This window comes from Lolium rigidum, chromosome 4 (genome assembly GCF_022539505.1).
Source record: "Lolium rigidum isolate FL_2022 chromosome 4, APGP_CSIRO_Lrig_0.1, whole genome shotgun sequence".
NCBI classification, from domain to species: Eukaryota; Viridiplantae; Streptophyta; class Magnoliopsida; order Poales; family Poaceae; genus Lolium; species Lolium rigidum.
The window spans coordinates 230,690,368-230,709,022 of NC_061511.1; the positions used below are offsets into that span (position 1 = coordinate 230,690,368).

Sequence of the window (18,655 nt, forward strand, 5' to 3'; positions counted from 1 at the left end):
AGCTAGGACAGTGTTCATTGTTGGAGACGGAGTCGGACTCGGCACCCTAATAGAAAACGCGCAGCTCTGTCTCTCCGTCGTGCCCCCAGCGGCGGCGTTCGCAGCCTGCGCCGGCGCCGGGGACCTCGCGCTGGCCAGGGAAGTGCACCGGCGCGTCCTCATCGCGGGGGTGGTCTTCAACATGTACGCCACCAAGTACGGTGGCCGCGCTCCGGTGCTTGCAGACCATGCATGGCGCCGGCCGGCCAAGACCGTGGTGGCCTGGAACACGATTCTCTCCGCGTACGCGCGCGCCGGCGAGCCCCAGGAGGCGCTGACTCTGTTCGGGGAGATGCTGCAGAAGCAGGGCGCGCGGCTCGGCGCGCTCCAAACCGGCAGGTGGGCGTACGTACGCGAATGAGACTTCATCTCCTGCTTCTTGACATCGCTATATATTCCTCATATATATGTTGCTAGTCTTCATCCTTCACCTCCTGCTGCTTCACATAGCTAGTCTTCTCCTGCTTCATCTTCGTTTCCGCTTTCTCACCTCTTCAACTACGTCACGTATGCAGATTTGCGGCATTTTGCTGCAGGCATTTTTCCGATGTGCCGCTAATGCTAGGTTTAGGCGGCAGATTTTGATTAGGGTTTTGCTATGTCTCAGTCAACTGAGATTTTCTTAAGTCTAAGTCACTTATAAAAAAGTACTTGAGTTGTACTTTTCTGTTAAAAAAGTGCAATTGCACTTTTCTACCAGAAATGTGCAACTGAATTGAGTTGCACTTTTCTTTAAACTACAGTTGCACTTTTCTGAGTTGACTGAGACTTAAGAAAATCTCAGTCAACTGAAACATAGACACACCCTTTTGATCAGTGCCTCTAATGGTCAGCTGGTCACCGGCGTTTAGTGAAAAGTGACGAACACACGCAAAATTGGAAGTGCCGCTAAATTTATCTATCAAGGCACTCGCGGCAGCGATCGGTTACCTGAGCACATGAGATGAGGGTGCCGCGTGAGTCGACGTTCACCAACACCTTTGAGGTCAGGGTCAGATTACGCGATGAGATGTCTGCGGCTCGCCGGTAGCCCGCAGGCTGGTGGCTAGATTCGTCGGCCGGCTGCCACGTCTCCAGTTCATATCTGCAGAAGCAGAATCAACTAGGCGGCGCCAGCGGAGCAGCTCTTACACACCAAGCATTGGATTGGATTGAAAAGCACTGGACTGAACAAAATTTCTGCAGATCATCCCTGCGTTACAATCCTGGTTCGGTACTACGAGGGCTACATCCTACTCTGTCAGACTTGATGAATTTCAACCACTTCCAGTTCGCGTACGACTCCTCTTCGTCCTCAAACGGGACACCATGGTCATCGCTGCACGAGGAGCCAGGCTCGGCGGACAGAGGCGACACCGGCATCTGATCCCGGTATCGCCGCGCCATCTCTTCAGCCTCAGCAAACACCTTCTGCAGACACCAGATGCAACAAAAATAAATGTGACTACGCGCTGACAGTTTGGCAGACTGAATATAGTTGTACGTGTGATGCTCCTGATGGAGGGTTTACATGCAGTGCTCTCACCTCTTTGTCAGAGAGAAACAGTCCAGGCTCGCTCTCAAGGTCCTTCGTACTGCGGATCAAAACATATGTACTTTCAGTGGGTAACCACAGACCCAAAAGAACTTGAGACAACCTCTAATACAACAGATGCAACTATACAGTAGAGTATGGGGTTTAGTTACCTAAGCGCAATTCTGTCTGGTGCCGATGATTTAATCACAAGAGCCTTCACTCTTTCGCCCACTTGAAGCACATCACTGACGGATCTCACCTGGCCATGTGTTATCTTTGAGACATGCAGCAAACCACTGCAGAAGCAATAGAAGCTGTAAATTAGACATCCGAAATGTTCCCACCTGTAGATTTTCACATACATGCCATCTGAACAGAGTGATGTCTATGATTCAACTAGACTAGCTGCTGGTCCAAATTGCATTTCGGCATGCAACAATAAAAGACTTTAACAGAAAGACTGGATCCCAACCCTAACCGCCGCCACCGGTGGCGCCGCCGGGGCAAAGACCCACGGGGCGTGGCGGCGGCGGGGGCCCTTCGTCGTTGATGCATGGTGGACGGCGGACGGGATCTCTCCTCCTCGACGCTTTTGGAGGACCGGCCGGCGCGGATGGTGATGGGCGGCGGCGGCGCTGCGCTGTGGACCCCCTCCTCCCGTCGGCTCTCCCCGCAGCACGCCGGCAGGGGCTGGTGGTGGGCGGCAACCAGGCCCATGGCCTGCGCCATCCCCACCGCCTCTCGTCGGTGAGTGGAGGCGATCTCGGGCTTCTCCCGCGACACGAGGTCGTCCGGGGCAGCAGCCTTGGGTTCGACGGTGGAGGTGGCCCTCTTCTTCGCCGGAGAGGGTCGGCCTGCGGTTGGTGGTGGTGGATCTATCGATCTATCACCGCGTTTCGACGGCGAGATGGAGAAGTGTGGAAGCCAGTGGCGGCTGATATCGCCGGTGGAGGGTTGGACTGGCCAGCCCGGGATGGTCGCAGACGTGGGGGTTCGACCTAAATAAAGGCGGCGGTCCTAGAGCCTCTCTTGCATGAAGAGGAAGACCTACCGGAAGCCTGGACTCGCGATCTGTCCGGTGTGTTGAGTTCCGGAAGGCGCCGCTGGCAAGTGTAACAGTGCTTTTATTGCCTAGAGTTTGCTGGATCGGTGGTATTCGGTCGTGCGCACCCATGCTTTTATTCCGACCGATTGGTTTGGAGGGAGCGGCGCGAAGCTCTTTTCTGTGTTGACACCAAGTGACAGCTGATCCATGGTGAAGTCAGAAGAAGAGAATATCATGAAGGCCGGATTGGAGGACTAGCTAATGGAGGTTCAAGTCTTTGCGCTGTTGAGGGGCTTGCTTGGTGTTCCGAACTTAGCAACAGTGGTATGAAAGTGGGGGCGGCAGCACATGTGAAGTTCGGAGTCTTACCTTTCAGGGTGAAAACCCAAGGTGGCCTTAACTGGTTGTGCCTGGCAATATCCTTGTTGAAGGCTTTATTTTGAGAGCGAAGACTATCTTCAGTGTGAAAACCTAAGATCTTTGATCGGGCGACGGCGGCGCTGGTGCACTGTTCCCTTCTTGGAGGCGTCGCTTTTGAAGAGTTTGATTTTCAGGTGTTGTCTTGGTGGTGGTTGTATTACTATTGCTAGGGTTGTGATGCTGTAGCGGGACTTTAATTTCTTAGTTTTCTCTCTTTTTTAGCTGTGTGCATCCGTAATGTTTTAGGGCATTGCATTGTTCCAGAGGCCGGGTGTAATTGGTATCCTTCGACATTAATATATTCCCTTTATCGAAAAACAGAAAGACTGGATGGTGTTCTGCTACAAATTATTATTCCAAGGAACAAGCTAGAGCACAGAAAACGGCTCAAAATCTAAGCAACACAACTGACAGCGAATCGAGACCTCATTAGCTCGTGAGTTTCAGAAGCCTAAATTAAGTTACGGAATTGCTTTTTTTTTTTGCGAGGAAATTAAAGGCTTTATTCACCCAAAGACCAGCACAATCAGCCTGGATACTGGTAACCAGAAAACTAGGCGGAGAGTTCATCCAGCAACTCGTCACCTCCAAAGTGCAAGCATGCTTAGCACAAAGGTGGGCAGGAGTATTCGCCGATCTCATTACATGTGAAACATCAAAAGATAAAAACGAAAAAGCTAGCCCTTCAATCTCTTGTATAATAGGCGCTATGACGAGCGCGAGAACCCGTACGCGAATCCCGAAGTCGACGACCTCCTTGCGATCCGTCTCCATTAGCACTCGCGTAAAACCCCGGAGCTTTGCGAAGATGACACCATCCCTCAATGCCAATGCCTCGGCGATCAAGGGGTTAGTCACACCGGATACGGTTTACTCCATGCTCCGATGAAGCCGTAAGGATTGCGCGCAACACCCCTCGCTCCGGACTTCCGATTCTCCAAAGACACACCAGCGTACGTATTGATTTTTATCCAGTCCTCATCCGGCGGTCTCCAACCATGGCTCGGAAGTACCTTGGCATGATGCCTAGGGATATCCGAGCACAGCTAAGGCCTCCTCGTCCGCAACATAGTCCGAACCGGATCGAGGCCACCCTTCTCATGAGTGATATTATTCCTTGATGACCATATTGCCCACATGATCGTAACAATCTTTGATCTATCATCATCGCTAAATCTTTCATCACATATGATATCACGGGTCCAAGTATCCGGATGTAGAGGCGGCAATTTTATGTTCAGCCACACTCTCGCTTCAATCCGAAATTCTCCGCATGAGAGCACCTCACAAGTGCATGCATCGGATCTTCATTCGCCGACAAACGGACTTTGCATCGTCCCAACTCAGCAATGTGCTCGTGCTCGTAGCGTACGCTCCACCGGCGAATACCACGGATAACACGCCACCGGAACACACGAACTTTAGGAACTACCTTGAGTTTCCATAATCGAGACCACAACCGTGTATCGAATCTGAAGTACCCGTAGCCGTCCCTTCCGCTAGAGCTACATGCTCGTTCGCATCATAAGAGATCGATACGCCGACTTTACGGTGTAGACACCCGACTTTTCCAAACCCCAAGCCCAAAAATCTGCACCGCCACCCCGACGAAGAGGAATGTTTAGAATAGCATCCGCCTCGGGTGCGATAAAATTCCTTCGGATGACCTCCGCCTTCCATGTCCAGTTCTCGGAATCAATGAGGTCGAGCAACCTTGTTGATATCATCCGCAGCGAGCTCGCTTCTGCATCACCAATCCGGACCGACGGAATCATCGTTCTTGTCTCCGGAATCCATCTGTCAGTCCACACATCAACAGACAACCCGCTACCAATGCGCTTGATCAAGCCACAAGTGAGAGCTTCCCTGCCAGCGATTATCGCTCTCCATGTCGCAGAAGAACTCCTTGGGATCGTGGCTGCCATAAACTCCACCTCAGGAAAATATTTTGTCTTCAACACCCGGCTACACAGAGTCTCCGGATGAGAGATAAGCCTCCATCCGTGCTTACCAAGCATAGCCAAATTGAAATACCCCAAGTCCTTGAAACCCATACCTCCTTTGCATTTAGGTGCAACTAGCGAGTCCCACGAAAGCCAATGCAGAGATCGACGATCCAGGGAGCTACTCCACCAATATCTTGCCATATATGACCGAAGCTGCTTGAGTACTTTCTTCGTCAAACGAAAACAGCTCATACTGAAAGTTGGAATAGCCTGTATAACAGATTTTAGGAAAACCTCCTTGCCAGCACAAGAAACCATCCGCTCCATACCTCCATGCAATTTGCTACGTATTCTTTCTCCAAGATGGTCAAAAGTACCACTAGTAATACGCCCCACAGCCGTAGGAAGACCCAAATATCGTTCACTGAACGCTTCAACGGTGATGGCCAATTGTTGTTTGAGATCATTTCGAACTGGCACAGGTGTATTTGGGCTGAAAAAAATCGAGCTTTTATCTCTGTTAACCCGCTGCCCCGAACAATCTCCATAAATTTGCAGGATCTCATTGAGTCGCTGCGCACTCTCCACCTTTGCTTTCATAAAGATCAAACTATCATCCGCAAAAAGCAAGTGGTTGATCCAGGGTGAGCGAGGGCTTACCCTTATACCTCTGTCTACATGAATGCCACCAAAATGATTCAACAAAGAGGTAAACCCTTCTCCACACAGTAGAAAAAGATATGGGGAAATCGGATCCCCCTGTCGTAACCCTCTTGTAGGAGTGAAATACGGTAATAATTCTCCATTAACACGGACCGTAAACCTCACAGAAGAGACACATTTCAGAACCAACCGCACAAAACTCGCACTAAACCCAAGCTTCAACATAATAGCCTGAAGGTAATGCCACTCCACTCTATCGTATGCTTTCATCATATCGAGTTTAACTGCACATACCGTATTTTTGCCTTTCTTCCTTCGCTTCATTGCATGAACACTCTCATACGCAATAAGCACATTATCAGTAATAAGGCGCCCAGGAACAAAAGCACTTTGTTCCTCGCCAATAATCTCTCCCAGAAGTCCCCTTGCCCGATTAGCAATACATTTGGCTGCAATTTTGTACAACACCGAACAGAGAGAAATTGGGCGGTACTGCGAAATCCTCTGAGGGTGGGGCACCTTGGGAATAAGAGTGATTGCCGTATCGTTCATACCCACAGGTAGCTCCCCTCCATTCAAAAAATCCAGAACCGCTGGCACTATGTCATCTTTTAAAAGGTTCCAGTGCCTTTGGAAAAAACCGGCCGTGAAGCCGTCCACACCCGGTGCTTTTGACGGCGCCATTTGGAACAGCGCCGCTCTCACCTCTTCAACAGAGAATGCTTTGTCTAATTCCATATTCATATCTTGATTCACCCGGGTAGGAACCAGGTCCAGAAGCTCATCCATATGATTAAAGCCCTGAGACGTATATAAATTCTGGTAGAAACTCTGGACTTCAGTACACACATCCGTCCAGTTATCACATATGCTGCCATCATCACGAGCTAGATTTTCAATTTTATTTATGCGCTTACAGTGAGCAGCATGTCGATGGAAATACGCCGTATTGCGATCACCCTCTCTGAGCCACAAAACTCTAGATCTTTGGCGCATCCATATTTCCTCTTGGCGAAGTGCTTCACGCAGCTGCTTAACTACAGCCCGCTCCTCATCTGTCGGCCCACGGCCTACTGAACGGCCACGCAAGCGCTCAAGTTTCTGCCTAAGCTTCCGCACTTTGCGTGCCAAACAACCAAATTCCTTTGCACCCCACATGCTTAAAGATGCCTGCATATCATTAAGGGCTTGAACAACCCCACTCAGACCATCACGTCCAGCACCCTTCTTCCATTTCGCTAACACCAGATCATCATAATCAGCATGTGTTTGCCATACATCCTCATAGCGGAAGTGTTTGGGTCCCCTAGGTCGCGTATCACCCACATCTACCCGGAACTCAGATAGAACAAAGCAATGATCTGACTCCGAGGTCACAATGTGCCGAACTCTTTTGTGAGCAAACATATTCATAAAAGCTTCATTACCAAGAGATCTATCTAGTCTGGCTTTGACATTTGCCACACCCATCTGACCGTTATCCCATGTGTACTCCACTCCCGACCACCCCGGATCAACAAGCGAGCAATCCTCAAGCACCTCACGAAACGCTCGCATTTGCCACTCCGGCCTCAAAGCTCGGAAAAATGCTCGAAGCATATAAAGTTTCATTAAAATCGCCCACACAGAGCCAGGCTGAGTGTTCAATCCCGTGCAGCGTACGAAGGGATCTCCAGCTATGATGTCTATCTTCCGCTCTTGGAGCCCCATAAAATCCAGTCCATCTCCATTGCAGTTCAGGACTATCAATCTTCCTCACCATAGTATCAATATGGCAGAAACTAAAATTTTTAACCTCAACAAATACATCTGCTGACCAGAAAGCACCAATACCACCACTCAAACCATCACTATTCACAGCAAAACAGCCTGCAAAACCCAAAGATTCCTTCAGATTTTCCACACGCTTAGCAGAAATTTTCGTCTCCATCACAAACAGGAGACTAGGGCGTTCTTGCTTCACAATATTGCGAAGTTCACGAACAGCCGCCTGGTTCCCAAGCCCGCGACTGTTCCATTCTAAGCAATTCATTGCTCCGGGCAGGGCTGCACAGCAGCCGCTGCCGAGTTGTCCGAGTTAGTCGGTGTAGGTTTCTTCTTTTTTGCATCCCTTTCATAAATCTCCACGCCACCTGGTTCACCGGTCATGGCACCCTTAGCTGGATCTTCATATACAACAACACTCATGCCCTCGCCATCCGGATTACTCTTCAGGAGCGGCATCTCTACCCTCCTATACTCTTTTTGCACAACACCAGATTTACGCTTTGCAGCCGGGTTCTTTTTCAGAGGCGACGTAACTTCTGTCCCCTTCTCAGCTACATTACTAGAGTTGCGTGTCTCTGCATTCCTGTTCTGGCTAGGTCCCGCCGAACCTTCACGGACAAATGGTTTCTTCCAAGCATCTGGTGCTCTCAGACCCTTGCCAAAAGGAAGCATCCCATTCTCATCCCGATGACCAGGGTTCGGGCAGAGAAGGTCTGAGTGTCCTAAACGACCACAAGAGAAACAAAAATGAGGTACATGCTCGTACTGGATTTCATACATATCCATGCTCTTTCTCTTAGCAGAATCGATCAACACCCATCTCCTCAAGGGCTTTGCAATATCAATGGTGACCCTCACCCTTAGGAAACCACCAACATGGTCAAACTGAACCTCAGTAGCCTTTCTATCAATCTGATGGGCAATCGGTAACCACCATTTTTGATCTCTCAGGTTGAAAGGCAGATTCATGATCCGTGCCCAAAGAGAAAGCCGATCAAATCTTAATTCCGAGGGCTGCATACAATCCTCAAACTCACATAAGATCACAGCATTATTACTCACATGCCATGGAGAACCTTCCCAGACTCGGTCACGATCGCGCTTAGTCGCGAAGTCAGCAACAAACATGTTGATTCCAACCGATCTGAACATCAATCCTCTAGGGTTACCCCAGGCCGGGCGAAGCGCACTGGCTATGGTCTGGATATGAAACACAGTGCGGTGAAGGACCTTACCCGCCAGTGACCACTTCTGCACAGGATCATCATCACGATCATCCACCACCAGGGGGGTGGCCTCCTCATCAGTGATGTCCAACCTTCCCAGCTCCTCTTCAAGTTTCGCCCTTGCCGCACGCGGCGACAGCGCCCCTTGAGCCGTCTCTGTGTTGCTCGCAGGCGAAGCCATTCTCGTCGCAAGACTTTCCCTCGCTCGCCCCGCCGATCAGATCGACGTGCGCCGCCGCGTCCACCAAACCCTTATCGCCCCTGGGAGAGGCTCCGAGAGTTACGGGGAAATAAAGTAGTTGTGGTTTAGTTACGGAATTGCTTCACACACGATGTTTTGCATACGACTTCCGTACGATACTTCCTCCACGACATTTTTTTCAGGCTAACACGGTGCTAATTACTGACCCGTGCCCAAATATCCCTTACCCAGCCCAAATAAAAAACCCAAGCCCACGACTCCAGGCCCTTATGCTCATCCAAAACAAGTCGGTTCCCCATATTCTTCAAGATGATCTATTCCTTGCCGATCTGCAAATCAGTGCGTAACAAGTTATCTGCAATAATCTGTGATTCCTATTGAAGTTTTCCACAAGTTTTGATGTATTTTTGTAAGAAGTAATAGGTATCACTCTCCTCTGCCAAACTGCCGTTTGCATCGAGCTCCCATCTCCGAATTTTATGTAGAGCTAGAAAATCGCGATGATTTTTAAATAATATGGTTTTTATTTAAATTACACGCATATTACATGATTTCAAAAAATTTAAACATGCGGCTCGGTCGGCCACACAACTGCCGATCGGCCAGCATGCCGCCGATTAGGCCGTCTGACGGACTATGGCCCTATGGTAGATAGAACAATACATATACTCGGTTGGTGTGAGACGTGGATGTGTAGGTTTCGCCAAGGACTACATCAACGACACGAACCTCCCTGCCGTCCTCGCGGTCCGACCCACCGGTCCTGGCCTGTCCGTCTCGGTCTGCGCGGATGGACGGACAACCTGCGCACGCTCTAGCGGGGCGACGCAAACGGACCGACCCGTCCGCCACGACCCATCCGCGCCCCAAATTTGGGAAACCGATGCATCAGCGCGGGCAACGAGCGTGTCCTCCTGTGTCTGTGGTCGTGGCCGTGGGAGAGCCGCAGCCGAGGCCGACGAGGAAGAGGTAGCGGGAGAGGCTAGAGTCAGCCACCAGCGTTGATGTCGCCACCATCGTCGCCCGAGCCGGTCGCCATCGACCTCTCCGGCTTTGAGTTTGGCGTGACCGTCCACTAGGGCATGAGCTAGGACAGGCTGCGCCTGCCCCAGAGGTTCACCTCGATCGTCGACGGGCAAGAGCCCCACCATGTCCTCTTGCGCGTGTCCGCGGCGCGACCGGCCTGTGGCCCGCGGAGGTGATGTTCGACGGCGAGGGGCAGATGTTCCTCCATAACCGCTAGAGGCGCTTCGCCCGCTCGCATGCCATCGATGTCGGGCACTTCGTCGTTTTCAAGTATGACGACCACAACGACTTCAGCGTCAAGGTCTTCGACGAGACCATGTGCCGCCGTCACTACCACTCCGATGAGAACGACTAGGCGACGCCAAGACGTAGAAGACGATGTAATTTCTACTATGTTTTTATTAAGTTTCTATTTGCTTCAAGCAAATCTGCCAGTTTGAGATGCCCTAAAGGAAAATAGAGTACGTAGAACAGGAGACTTGTCCGGTTCCATTTCCATGTCCCAGCCCATTCCAGCCCAAACCCACGTTCCAATTGCATCGCCCAAGGAAGGTCGCAGCCACGCAAGATCGGACGAGTATCGTACACAGTTTATCGTATGTATAGCAGCGCTCATTAAGTTATCAATGCGAAGGCCAGTCGGTAAGACATACCGTGGTAGCAGCTAACTTCTAAATTATTTGACAAACAGTATTTTATTTGTCGTAATAGGAGGAGCAAGCTAGACTAAGACATATGCAACTCTATTAGAAAATATGGCCACAAAGGAACTTATCAGCACCCACTAAATGAAATAAAGGAACTGGACCGAATGATCGTGCAAATCTTAACTGTAAACTGAACTTGAACAGGAAAAGAAGAAATGCCACATTTAATATGTAACGAAAGGTTTAGGGATGTTACCTTCTGTTAGTCTCGCCAATCCTAATTTGTGCACCGTATGGAAACAATTTGCGGACTGTCCCTTCCAAGAGAGCCCCTTCACTAAGGTACAATATTGCCTAAAACAAGTAAGGAAATTCAAAATTAATTCAAAGATACCCATAGGTTTACTCATGTAAGTTACTGCAGAATTCAAATGATACAGATGCTTTAAGTGTACTTAATTAAGAGTTGTAGGCTGCAGCAAAAGCTGTGCAAAATAATTCTGTAGGCAATCTGATAAGTTCAGAGACGGAGCTTCTCTACTTCAAACAGCCACAATAAATCATACGATATCCTGCTAAACAATATGCTAGTGAATGCTACAGGTAAGGGAAACAGAGTGAATATAGATCAATGCAGTGAACTTACCCACGCCTCTTTTTCACTAATTATTAATTCGTTACTCCTTTCATCAATCTTCCTAATACAGACATGGATCTGTCGACCAACCTGTGCAGAAGAAACAGTAAGATTCACAGGTTAGTCACTTTATTAACAAAAGCTGATAATGCTACATAAGAAAGGATCGGTAGTGGCTATATACGAAGGCTGGAACAAACGGAGGATTCAGTATTCAAGTTTCTATAGGAGAAACAAAAAATATTGCATACTATCTTAAACTTACACTGTTCTTCAGATCTGTAAAGTTTCTTGGTCTAGACATCATCTCAGGCTTAGGGAGAAATGCCCGGAGCCCCTAAATGATGGAATCATGGAGATCAGCTTTAGCAACAAATATTCAAAACTGGACCAAGCAACGTAGTACAGTAAACTTGTTATGAGTAACCGCATACCTCAATTCTTGTCAGCAAGCCTCCAGCATTCCACTCGAAAATTTTAACCTTGATAGGTGCATTAAGCTGCTTCATCTGGACATCAGTGTGTACAGAAACTGTCATATATATAACATTCGCGGTAAAAATTATAGCTTATCTCAAAACTTAATCGGTCACGCTTTCTCACAGAAGTGCATCAGCAATATAAATTCAAGAAGACAATCATATCCATTGTCATCGAAACAAGACATGAGGAAAACAAGGAGTTTCCTCATACGTATTTAGAACAGGATTTTCTGTTGCACTGCTGACTGCTCTGCATCCAAGTAAGCACACACATGTGGCTAAACAAACTGTGAAGGTATGCCGTTCTTACTACGATTGAAGATTTACAAGATCTCATGATCAAATGATGTAATACCAATTATTTGTCCATGCACTTAATCTTTTTGAAATCATTCCATGTTCCTAACAATAACATGAAATACGAGCCAAATGATTTTGACTTAAACCATCGTAAGAACCCCGTAGCGTATTGAGGATGTACAACACTTTCGGATAGTGTCGTCATTTGATGTTGAAGTTTACGCGCACACAATATTTGGAAGTTTTGCTGTGCAGGTGGCCACTGCCGTCAATCCTTTTTTTTAAGATCAAAAAGGTTTGGCTTAACTTGCAGCGGATGAAATTCGAACCAGAATTCGTTGATTGCTGCGTTTTTTTAGGGGTCGCTGATTGCTGCTGTGAATCCTACAGGCGAGTGCGGGCTAGGTGAGTCGCAAGAAAAAAACATGCGCTTGCGGGCCGGCCCAAGTGAACTACGCGGGTGCTCCAGCTTGTTGCAAGAGATACATAGGAGGTCCTCGATCCCTTGACTATGACATTCATCAAAAGATATGGGTCAGAGGGAGAAGCACATTTTCTCGACGTATGTACGGAAATTTAGGCACTTAACCTGCCAAACTACCAAACTGAGAACCTGGAAGTCTTTCAAAACGTCCACGTTCCATGAGCTAAATCCAAACGTACTTAATTACACATACTCCGTACTTGCGAATTGCGATCCATGGAGCCATTCTTTAAACTGTATGTACACGCACTAATCACTACTCTGAAATCCGCATCATGATCAACCCTCGTAGCCCTTAGGCCCTATAAATATGTCCCGGTTTACACACACTAACTCCACAACAGCACTAACACATCTAAATGAAAGTAGAAGAATAAAAACCACCGAGCGTTCCTGCAGCAACAATGGCCACCACCAAAGCCACGGCGTCCTTCGTGGCCCTCCTCCTCCTCGCCATGATCCTTCAGGCCGTGACCTCCGTGCAGGCTGATTGCTACATCGTATCACCACCACCAGCACCGGCTCCGGTAGCATTGGGCCCAGCTCCGGTAGCAACGGGCCTGCCCCCGTCGCCGGTAGCATCGCCACCGGCAACATCGCCACCGCCACCTGCAGTCTCTCCCTGCCACCGTCAGCATCGCCCCCGCCACCGGCAGCATCGCCACCTCCAAATGCAACATCTCCCCCGCCAGCGGCAGCATCGCCACCTCCACCGAAAGCATCTCCACCGCCACCAAAATCATCGCCACTTCCACCGGCTGAATCGAATTATCCACCGCCACCCAAAGCATCGCCACCGCCACCAAAATCATCGCCACTTCCACCGGCTGAATCGAATTATCCACCGCCACCCAAAGCATCGCCACCGCCACCCAAAGCATCTCCACCACCACCGAAAGCATCTCCGCTGTCACCTCCACCGAAATCATCTCCACCGCCACCTAAAGCATCGCCACCGCCACCCAAATCATCGCCACCACCACCCAGATCATCGCCACCGCCACCCAAATCATCTCCACCTCCACCGAAAGCATCTCCACCGCCACCTCCAACGAAAGCATCGCCACCGACACACCCCACACCTCCACCTCCAACGAAAGCATCGCCACCGCCACCTCCAACGAAAGCATCGCCACCGACACACCCCACACCTCCACCTCCAACGAAAGCATCGCCACCGCCACACCCCACACCTCCACCTCCGACGGTAGCATCGCCACCGCCACCGGCCGGTAGTAGCGAGCAGTGCACGCTGGGCGATGTAGCTGAATTTGGAGTGTGCATCAATATCGGCCTAGGAAGTATGGGCATGGTCGGTAGAGAGCTCTGCTGCCGGCGGATCCGTGGGAAGCCGGCGGTCAATGCCGCGACTTGCCTATGCAACACCTTCTTGCAGTTCAATGCTCGTGCCGACGTCGATGTTGCCAACAAGGTCAACTTCATCCTCGAAATCTGCGGCAAACCTCGCGTCCGTGACCTCATTTGCAAGATCCTTGGATAGGCCTAAGGCCTCAATCGATGGCGTGCCTCCGCTGCTCGATCGCCTATGCGGATACATCGCTTAAACTATAATTTTTAAATTATCTACTACTATTGTGTGTGCCCAGCTTAAATCAGCGGTACACTGGTTAAAGTTGTTGTTCTCCTAAATAAAGAGTACTGATTGTCTCGATAAGAAAAGTTGTTGTCTATATTTTCCCGAGTGCGTAAAGGGACGGCCTCACGGCAACCAAAGGCAAGAGATTTATGTCCTCTAAAAAAATCTAGGAGCTTTGCCGAGTGTACCAGGTGCTAAGAGCATTACCACCGGCGCCCACGTAATGCTGTCGGGCAACAACGCCAGCACATGCAACCGCCATTTTAGGGGCGAATACCCTCATTGGCGTGCCCCCAGATGGCCGGCCCCAAATCTAGGAGGAAGCTATGTTAGTACATATTAGCGTTGCAAGCAACATACCTCACAATGCTTTAACAGCTCGAGCTAGATAGGCCAGCTAGTATAGGACAAATCTGCTTGGTACCAGCAAGACGGTGGTCATGACTCGGGCTGGAGACCTACTCCTCATACTAATCATGTGCTGCATACTGTATAAGTAGTGGTGTTTGAAGTATCTGGTAGACTGATACTGCACCATGTTCAAACAATCTGGTAATGAACTAAAACATACAAGGGACAACAAAATCATTGCTAATAGACCAGCTCATCAAATTCTCACAGCAATAGTGCTCATTGCTAAAAACCATACGAGATTACTATTGGTGTTTGAAGTTACCTAGTGCTGCACTACGTTCAAACTCTATCCGGTACTGAACTACCGACGGTGCAAACTAAAGCACGCAACTAACGTTCAAACGATTGCTAATGAAGCAGTTCATCGAGTTCCAACGAAAGTAGAGAGGAGAGCCATAGAGGACCTGCCTCACTCTGTGCCACGCGACGCGCCGGAACAGCCTGCGCGCAGACAGCAGCGGCCGCCCGCCAAGCGTCCGGCCGAGGACCTCCGCGAACACCACCGTGCCGACGCCCACCACCGGCGCGCACTTCCCCTTCCCGGCCCTCCGGACCTTCCCTCCCACGCCGCCGCCGCCGACCGCCACGCCGACCCTGCCTTCCGCGGCGAACTCGCTCGACGCGAGGTCGCACGCCAGGTAGCCGAACTCGTCCGGGGACGTGGGCGCCGCCTCCTTGGCCAGCATCAGCGCCGGCTCGCCCCCGGCGCCGACGTCGACGTCGAGCGCCCTCGCGTCGCCCCCGACGACCACGCCCACCACCAGGTCCCCGGGCCTGGGGTCGTAGTAGACGACCCCGCCCCCGCCGCCGCCCGCGCTAGCGCCAGCGTCGTCCTCTAGGAAGGTCACGGCGGCGTTGGGGTTGGATTCCGTGTCCTCGCTGGCGTCGGCGCCCTTCAGCTGGAAGAAGTTGAGGTAGGAGGCGAGCACTTGTTCCGTGGACGGCGCTGGAGCCGGCTCGCGCTCGTCCTCCGCTTCGGAGGAGGCGGACGGGAACGGCTTGTCGAGCAGGTGCAGCTCCTCGCCCCCTCCATCCCCGCCGCCGACGCCCACATCGGAGGAGGGTAACGCACGGAGCGGCGAGGGAGCCCGTGCCGTGCGGACGGAGAGGCGGGAATGGAGGCGGGGGCTCGCGTCAGGGGCTCGGCGGCGGCGGGTGCGCGGGGAGACGGAGGCGGCGGGGAGGAGGGAGAGGAGGGAGGGCGGCGGCATGGCGAGGCGAGGCGAGGCGAGCTCGCTGGGAGCGAGCAGCGGCGTGGTGGTCAGTCAGCGCGTGCTGCTCTATCCTCTTCGCGGGGATATTTCAGATTTAGTTTTTTTTTTGTCTTCTTTCAGACAACTTCTCCGGTGAACAAATTGGCCCGGCCCATTCTCGTCGTGGCCCAGGCCCAATGAGGTTGAACGTGACTACTTCACTGATATGTGGGACCCAGTGTCAGGCCGATAGGTCGAGCCGGAATCGTCCGTCGGTCGCAGTCGCACAACACAAGCAAGGAACCCCACCGGAGTAGACGGCGGCGGAGCGGAACTAGCAGAAGCAAGGAGGCGGCGGCGGCGAGGAGAGGAACGGAGGATGGGGTTCATGCTGCGGGTGAGGCTGGCCTCCTTCTTCGCTGGCGCGGCGGCCGCGGCGGCCGGCGGCGGCTACTTCCTCTACAAGGACTACAAGCTCGCCCACGACTCCACCGCCCTCAAGGTTTGGCCCGCACGCTCCCCCTCCCCCAGATCTCGGATTCTGTACTAGCCCGTACGCCCCAATCGCATCCGCGGTTCTGCTCCTCGCGTGTGGGAATGGGGGATTAGGTTAGAGAAGAAGAAAACCCTCCTCTAGGTGGCGTTTCTGCTTATATCCTGACGCTAAGTTGAGGAAACTACTTATCTCTAGATCACGTTCCTGTTGGCGTTACTGGCGTGTCCTGAAACTGTAAGCCTACGGTGCTTGGATATAGATCATATCTTGTGATCGGTAATGTTACACACCAGGCCTGAATTTGCAGGCCGCCATATTGCCTGCTGATTATTTGGGGGTTTCTGTGATGATAGATGCTTCTATGGGCCTATCACTTTCAATTTGATTGCAGCCTCTATTATGTCTAGAAACTCATGGTGTTAGTTTCTGCAAAATGTAATTTGTAACCAGCAATGCAATTCTCAGTTTTGACATTGTTGACGGTTCCAGTCTCACTCCATGTGATGAGTATCTTGCCCTGGTCAAATCAGTGGTCTATATGGCAGTTTGGTAGTTTGTGGCCTGCTGTGATTCTAGAAGTATTCTGAGCTACAATGGTTGCATCTTTGCACACTCGCCATATTTCTTTTCATAAAAACAATTGGTTTAGGGGATTGTCTGGCAGAGAACCGTTATCTTTTGCTCTACCTATGAAGCTCCCCTGTGATGTCTTGTCTAAATGGACGAGTAGTTTCATGCAACTTGACCTCCTGGATCATGGATGGATGGGCAGGTACTGCTCTATAATTATCCTATACACACAGGCAGAGTCCTTATGAAATGGCCATGCACTATAGTGAAAACAATTTGTCTGCAGTGCCTTGCACATTATCAGATGATAATGTCCTGACAATGTAGAATGGAAATGATAAATGGAGTTTGAAGATGCTTCTAGTGTTAACAGCATGACTTGATTATAGTTGAGTTTAGCTCAGTTTTGTGCAAATGACTTGAGCACCGGCATTCATTGATGCAGCATAGCTTGTGAGCATTTTACGATTTCATAGACACGACCAGTCTTCTAAGTTCCAAAATTTATTTGCACAATCATAGATTTTTTTTCCGAAGTAAACACAAACTTGAAGCTCACAATCGTAGATGTTTTTTTTCAAAGAAACCTAAAGCCTGAAGCTGGCGTGTTTGTCTCATTAACAATAATGCAGGTAGTTTTTGTTTTTCTCATAACTTCTTTCCAGTATGAAATTGTGGTAAATTCATCAATGATGAAGTACTCCCTCCGCAAGGCATGTTAATTTTGTCCTAATTCAAACATTTGTAAGTATGGCCAAGTTTATAGAAAAATTTATCAATATCGATAGTACCAAATCATCATAAAATATGTTTTCAGAGTTGATTTATTTGGTACTGTAGATATATTGATAATTTTCTATAAACTTGGTTAAACCAAAAAATCTGCATGCCTTAACTTTTGGGAAGGAGGGAGCAATAGATATCCCGGCACTGAAATATATGAAGAACACTAGCGTAGTCCATCATGTCTGATTTTCCGTGGTTTCATTCAGTACACAGTGATGGGATTGTTCAGTAGTTCATGTAAATAGGCAGAATTTCATAGAGGAAAGCTGAGAAATTATTCAGGTAGATGCAATGAAGACATGTTGTCATATACGGAGTAGCTTTTTGGTAATAAGTCGCCCTAAATATAAGGACAGGCTTCTTATGTTATTTCGAGTATGTAACTAAGCTTCGTTGAGGATGTTTTTCATAAGCGAACTTGTCTGAGCTGTAAGATTTGATATTTCTATAAATAAATGCATTCTTAAACATCTCTGTCTGCACATCCACTCTACAGTATTCTGGTTGGCTTCAAGATAAGCATCTGACCTTCAAATTGCATTCTTTTTGTTCAGGTGAAAGGTCTCTACGACCACGTGGACGCCCGTTACAAGGCTCTCGACAAGCGACTTGCAGCTTTGGAAGCCCAGAAAAGCGCAGAGTCCTCTCCAGTTGTGGACGCTCCATCGGATTAGTCGGCTGTTATCACGAGGCTTGAGCATGGATGATTTTTAAGTCTGTTTACTTTAACATGTGTTTTCTTCTCCTTTTAAGGCAAGAGCCCTGTGACTGACAGCGAAATAATCTAGCGAACAGTTTTTGTGGTGTGGGAAAGAATCTTGTTTTGTTGCATGAGGGGATACACAGATCTTTACAGACCACTTAACACTTACCTGTCGCTTATCCTGGGGAACCTTTTATACATGTAATCTTCTCAAGTTCTCAAGTGTTGGCTGTTAACTATGTAGATGGTTTAAGATGCCTGTTCTCCCTCATTTGATGGTATTTTCTGGGAGATTCACATGGATGTAAAATAAACACTGGCGTTCTGAAAGTGATAACTATCCTGGGTGATATGGTTCGTCTGGAGGATCATGCTTCTGTGCGAAGCCAGGCTGCTGGTTCGGGTGCTGAATAAGGTGACCCACCACGTCCATCCAACTCACCATCACCGTGCCCATTGGCTGCGACTTGTGTTGCGTGTAGCCATGACTCTTGCC

General features: G+C 49.7%; 2 protein-coding genes across 2 annotated transcripts; one reads left to right on the plus strand and one right to left on the minus strand.

Annotated features, from left to right (window-relative positions):
* Positions 1-1,166: 1,166 nt before the first annotated feature.
* LOC124707236 (protein PIGMENT DEFECTIVE 338, chloroplastic-like) lies at positions 1,167-15,622 on the minus strand. Its single transcript, XM_047238903.1, has 8 exons — positions 14,816-15,622; positions 11,569-11,643; positions 11,400-11,471; positions 11,144-11,224; positions 10,754-10,851; positions 1,726-1,851; positions 1,565-1,613; positions 1,167-1,449 (listed from the first exon to the last, which is right to left on the minus strand). The coding sequence occupies exons 1-8, from the start codon at positions 15,620-15,622 to the stop codon at positions 1,237-1,239; spliced, it is 1,521 nt and encodes a 506-aa protein (XP_047094859.1). The 3' UTR covers positions 1,167-1,236.
* Positions 15,623-15,968: 346 nt separating this feature from the next.
* Positions 15,969-18,395, plus strand: LOC124649758. The gene is made up of 2 exons (XM_047189339.1): positions 15,969-16,106; positions 18,011-18,395. Exons 1-2 carry the CDS (start codon positions 15,984-15,986, stop codon positions 18,128-18,130), a joined length of 243 nt encoding a protein of 80 aa, XP_047045295.1. The 5' UTR covers positions 15,969-15,983; the 3' UTR covers positions 18,131-18,395.
* The last annotated feature ends 260 nt before the right edge of the window (positions 18,396-18,655 follow it).

Coding starts and splice junctions, on each gene's coding strand:
- LOC124707236 (XM_047238903.1), bottom strand. CDS start 15,622: ATGCCGCCGCCCTCCCTCCTCTCCCTCCTCCCCGCCGCCTCCGTCTCC. Junction 10,852..11,143: donor TTAGTGAAAAAGAGGCGTGG/GTAAGTTCACTG, acceptor TACTTGTTTTAG/GCAATATTGTACCTTAGTGA. Junction 1,614..1,725: donor CCAGACAGAATTGCGCTTAG/GTAACTAAACCC, acceptor TTTGATCCGCAG/TACGAAGGACCTTGAGAGCG.
- LOC124649758 (XM_047189339.1), top strand. CDS start 15,984: ATGGGGTTCATGCTGCGGGTGAGGCTGGCCTCCTTCTTCGCTGGCGCG. Junction 16,107..18,010: donor ACGACTCCACCGCCCTCAAG/GTTTGGCCCGCA, acceptor CTTTTTGTTCAG/GTGAAAGGTCTCTACGACCA.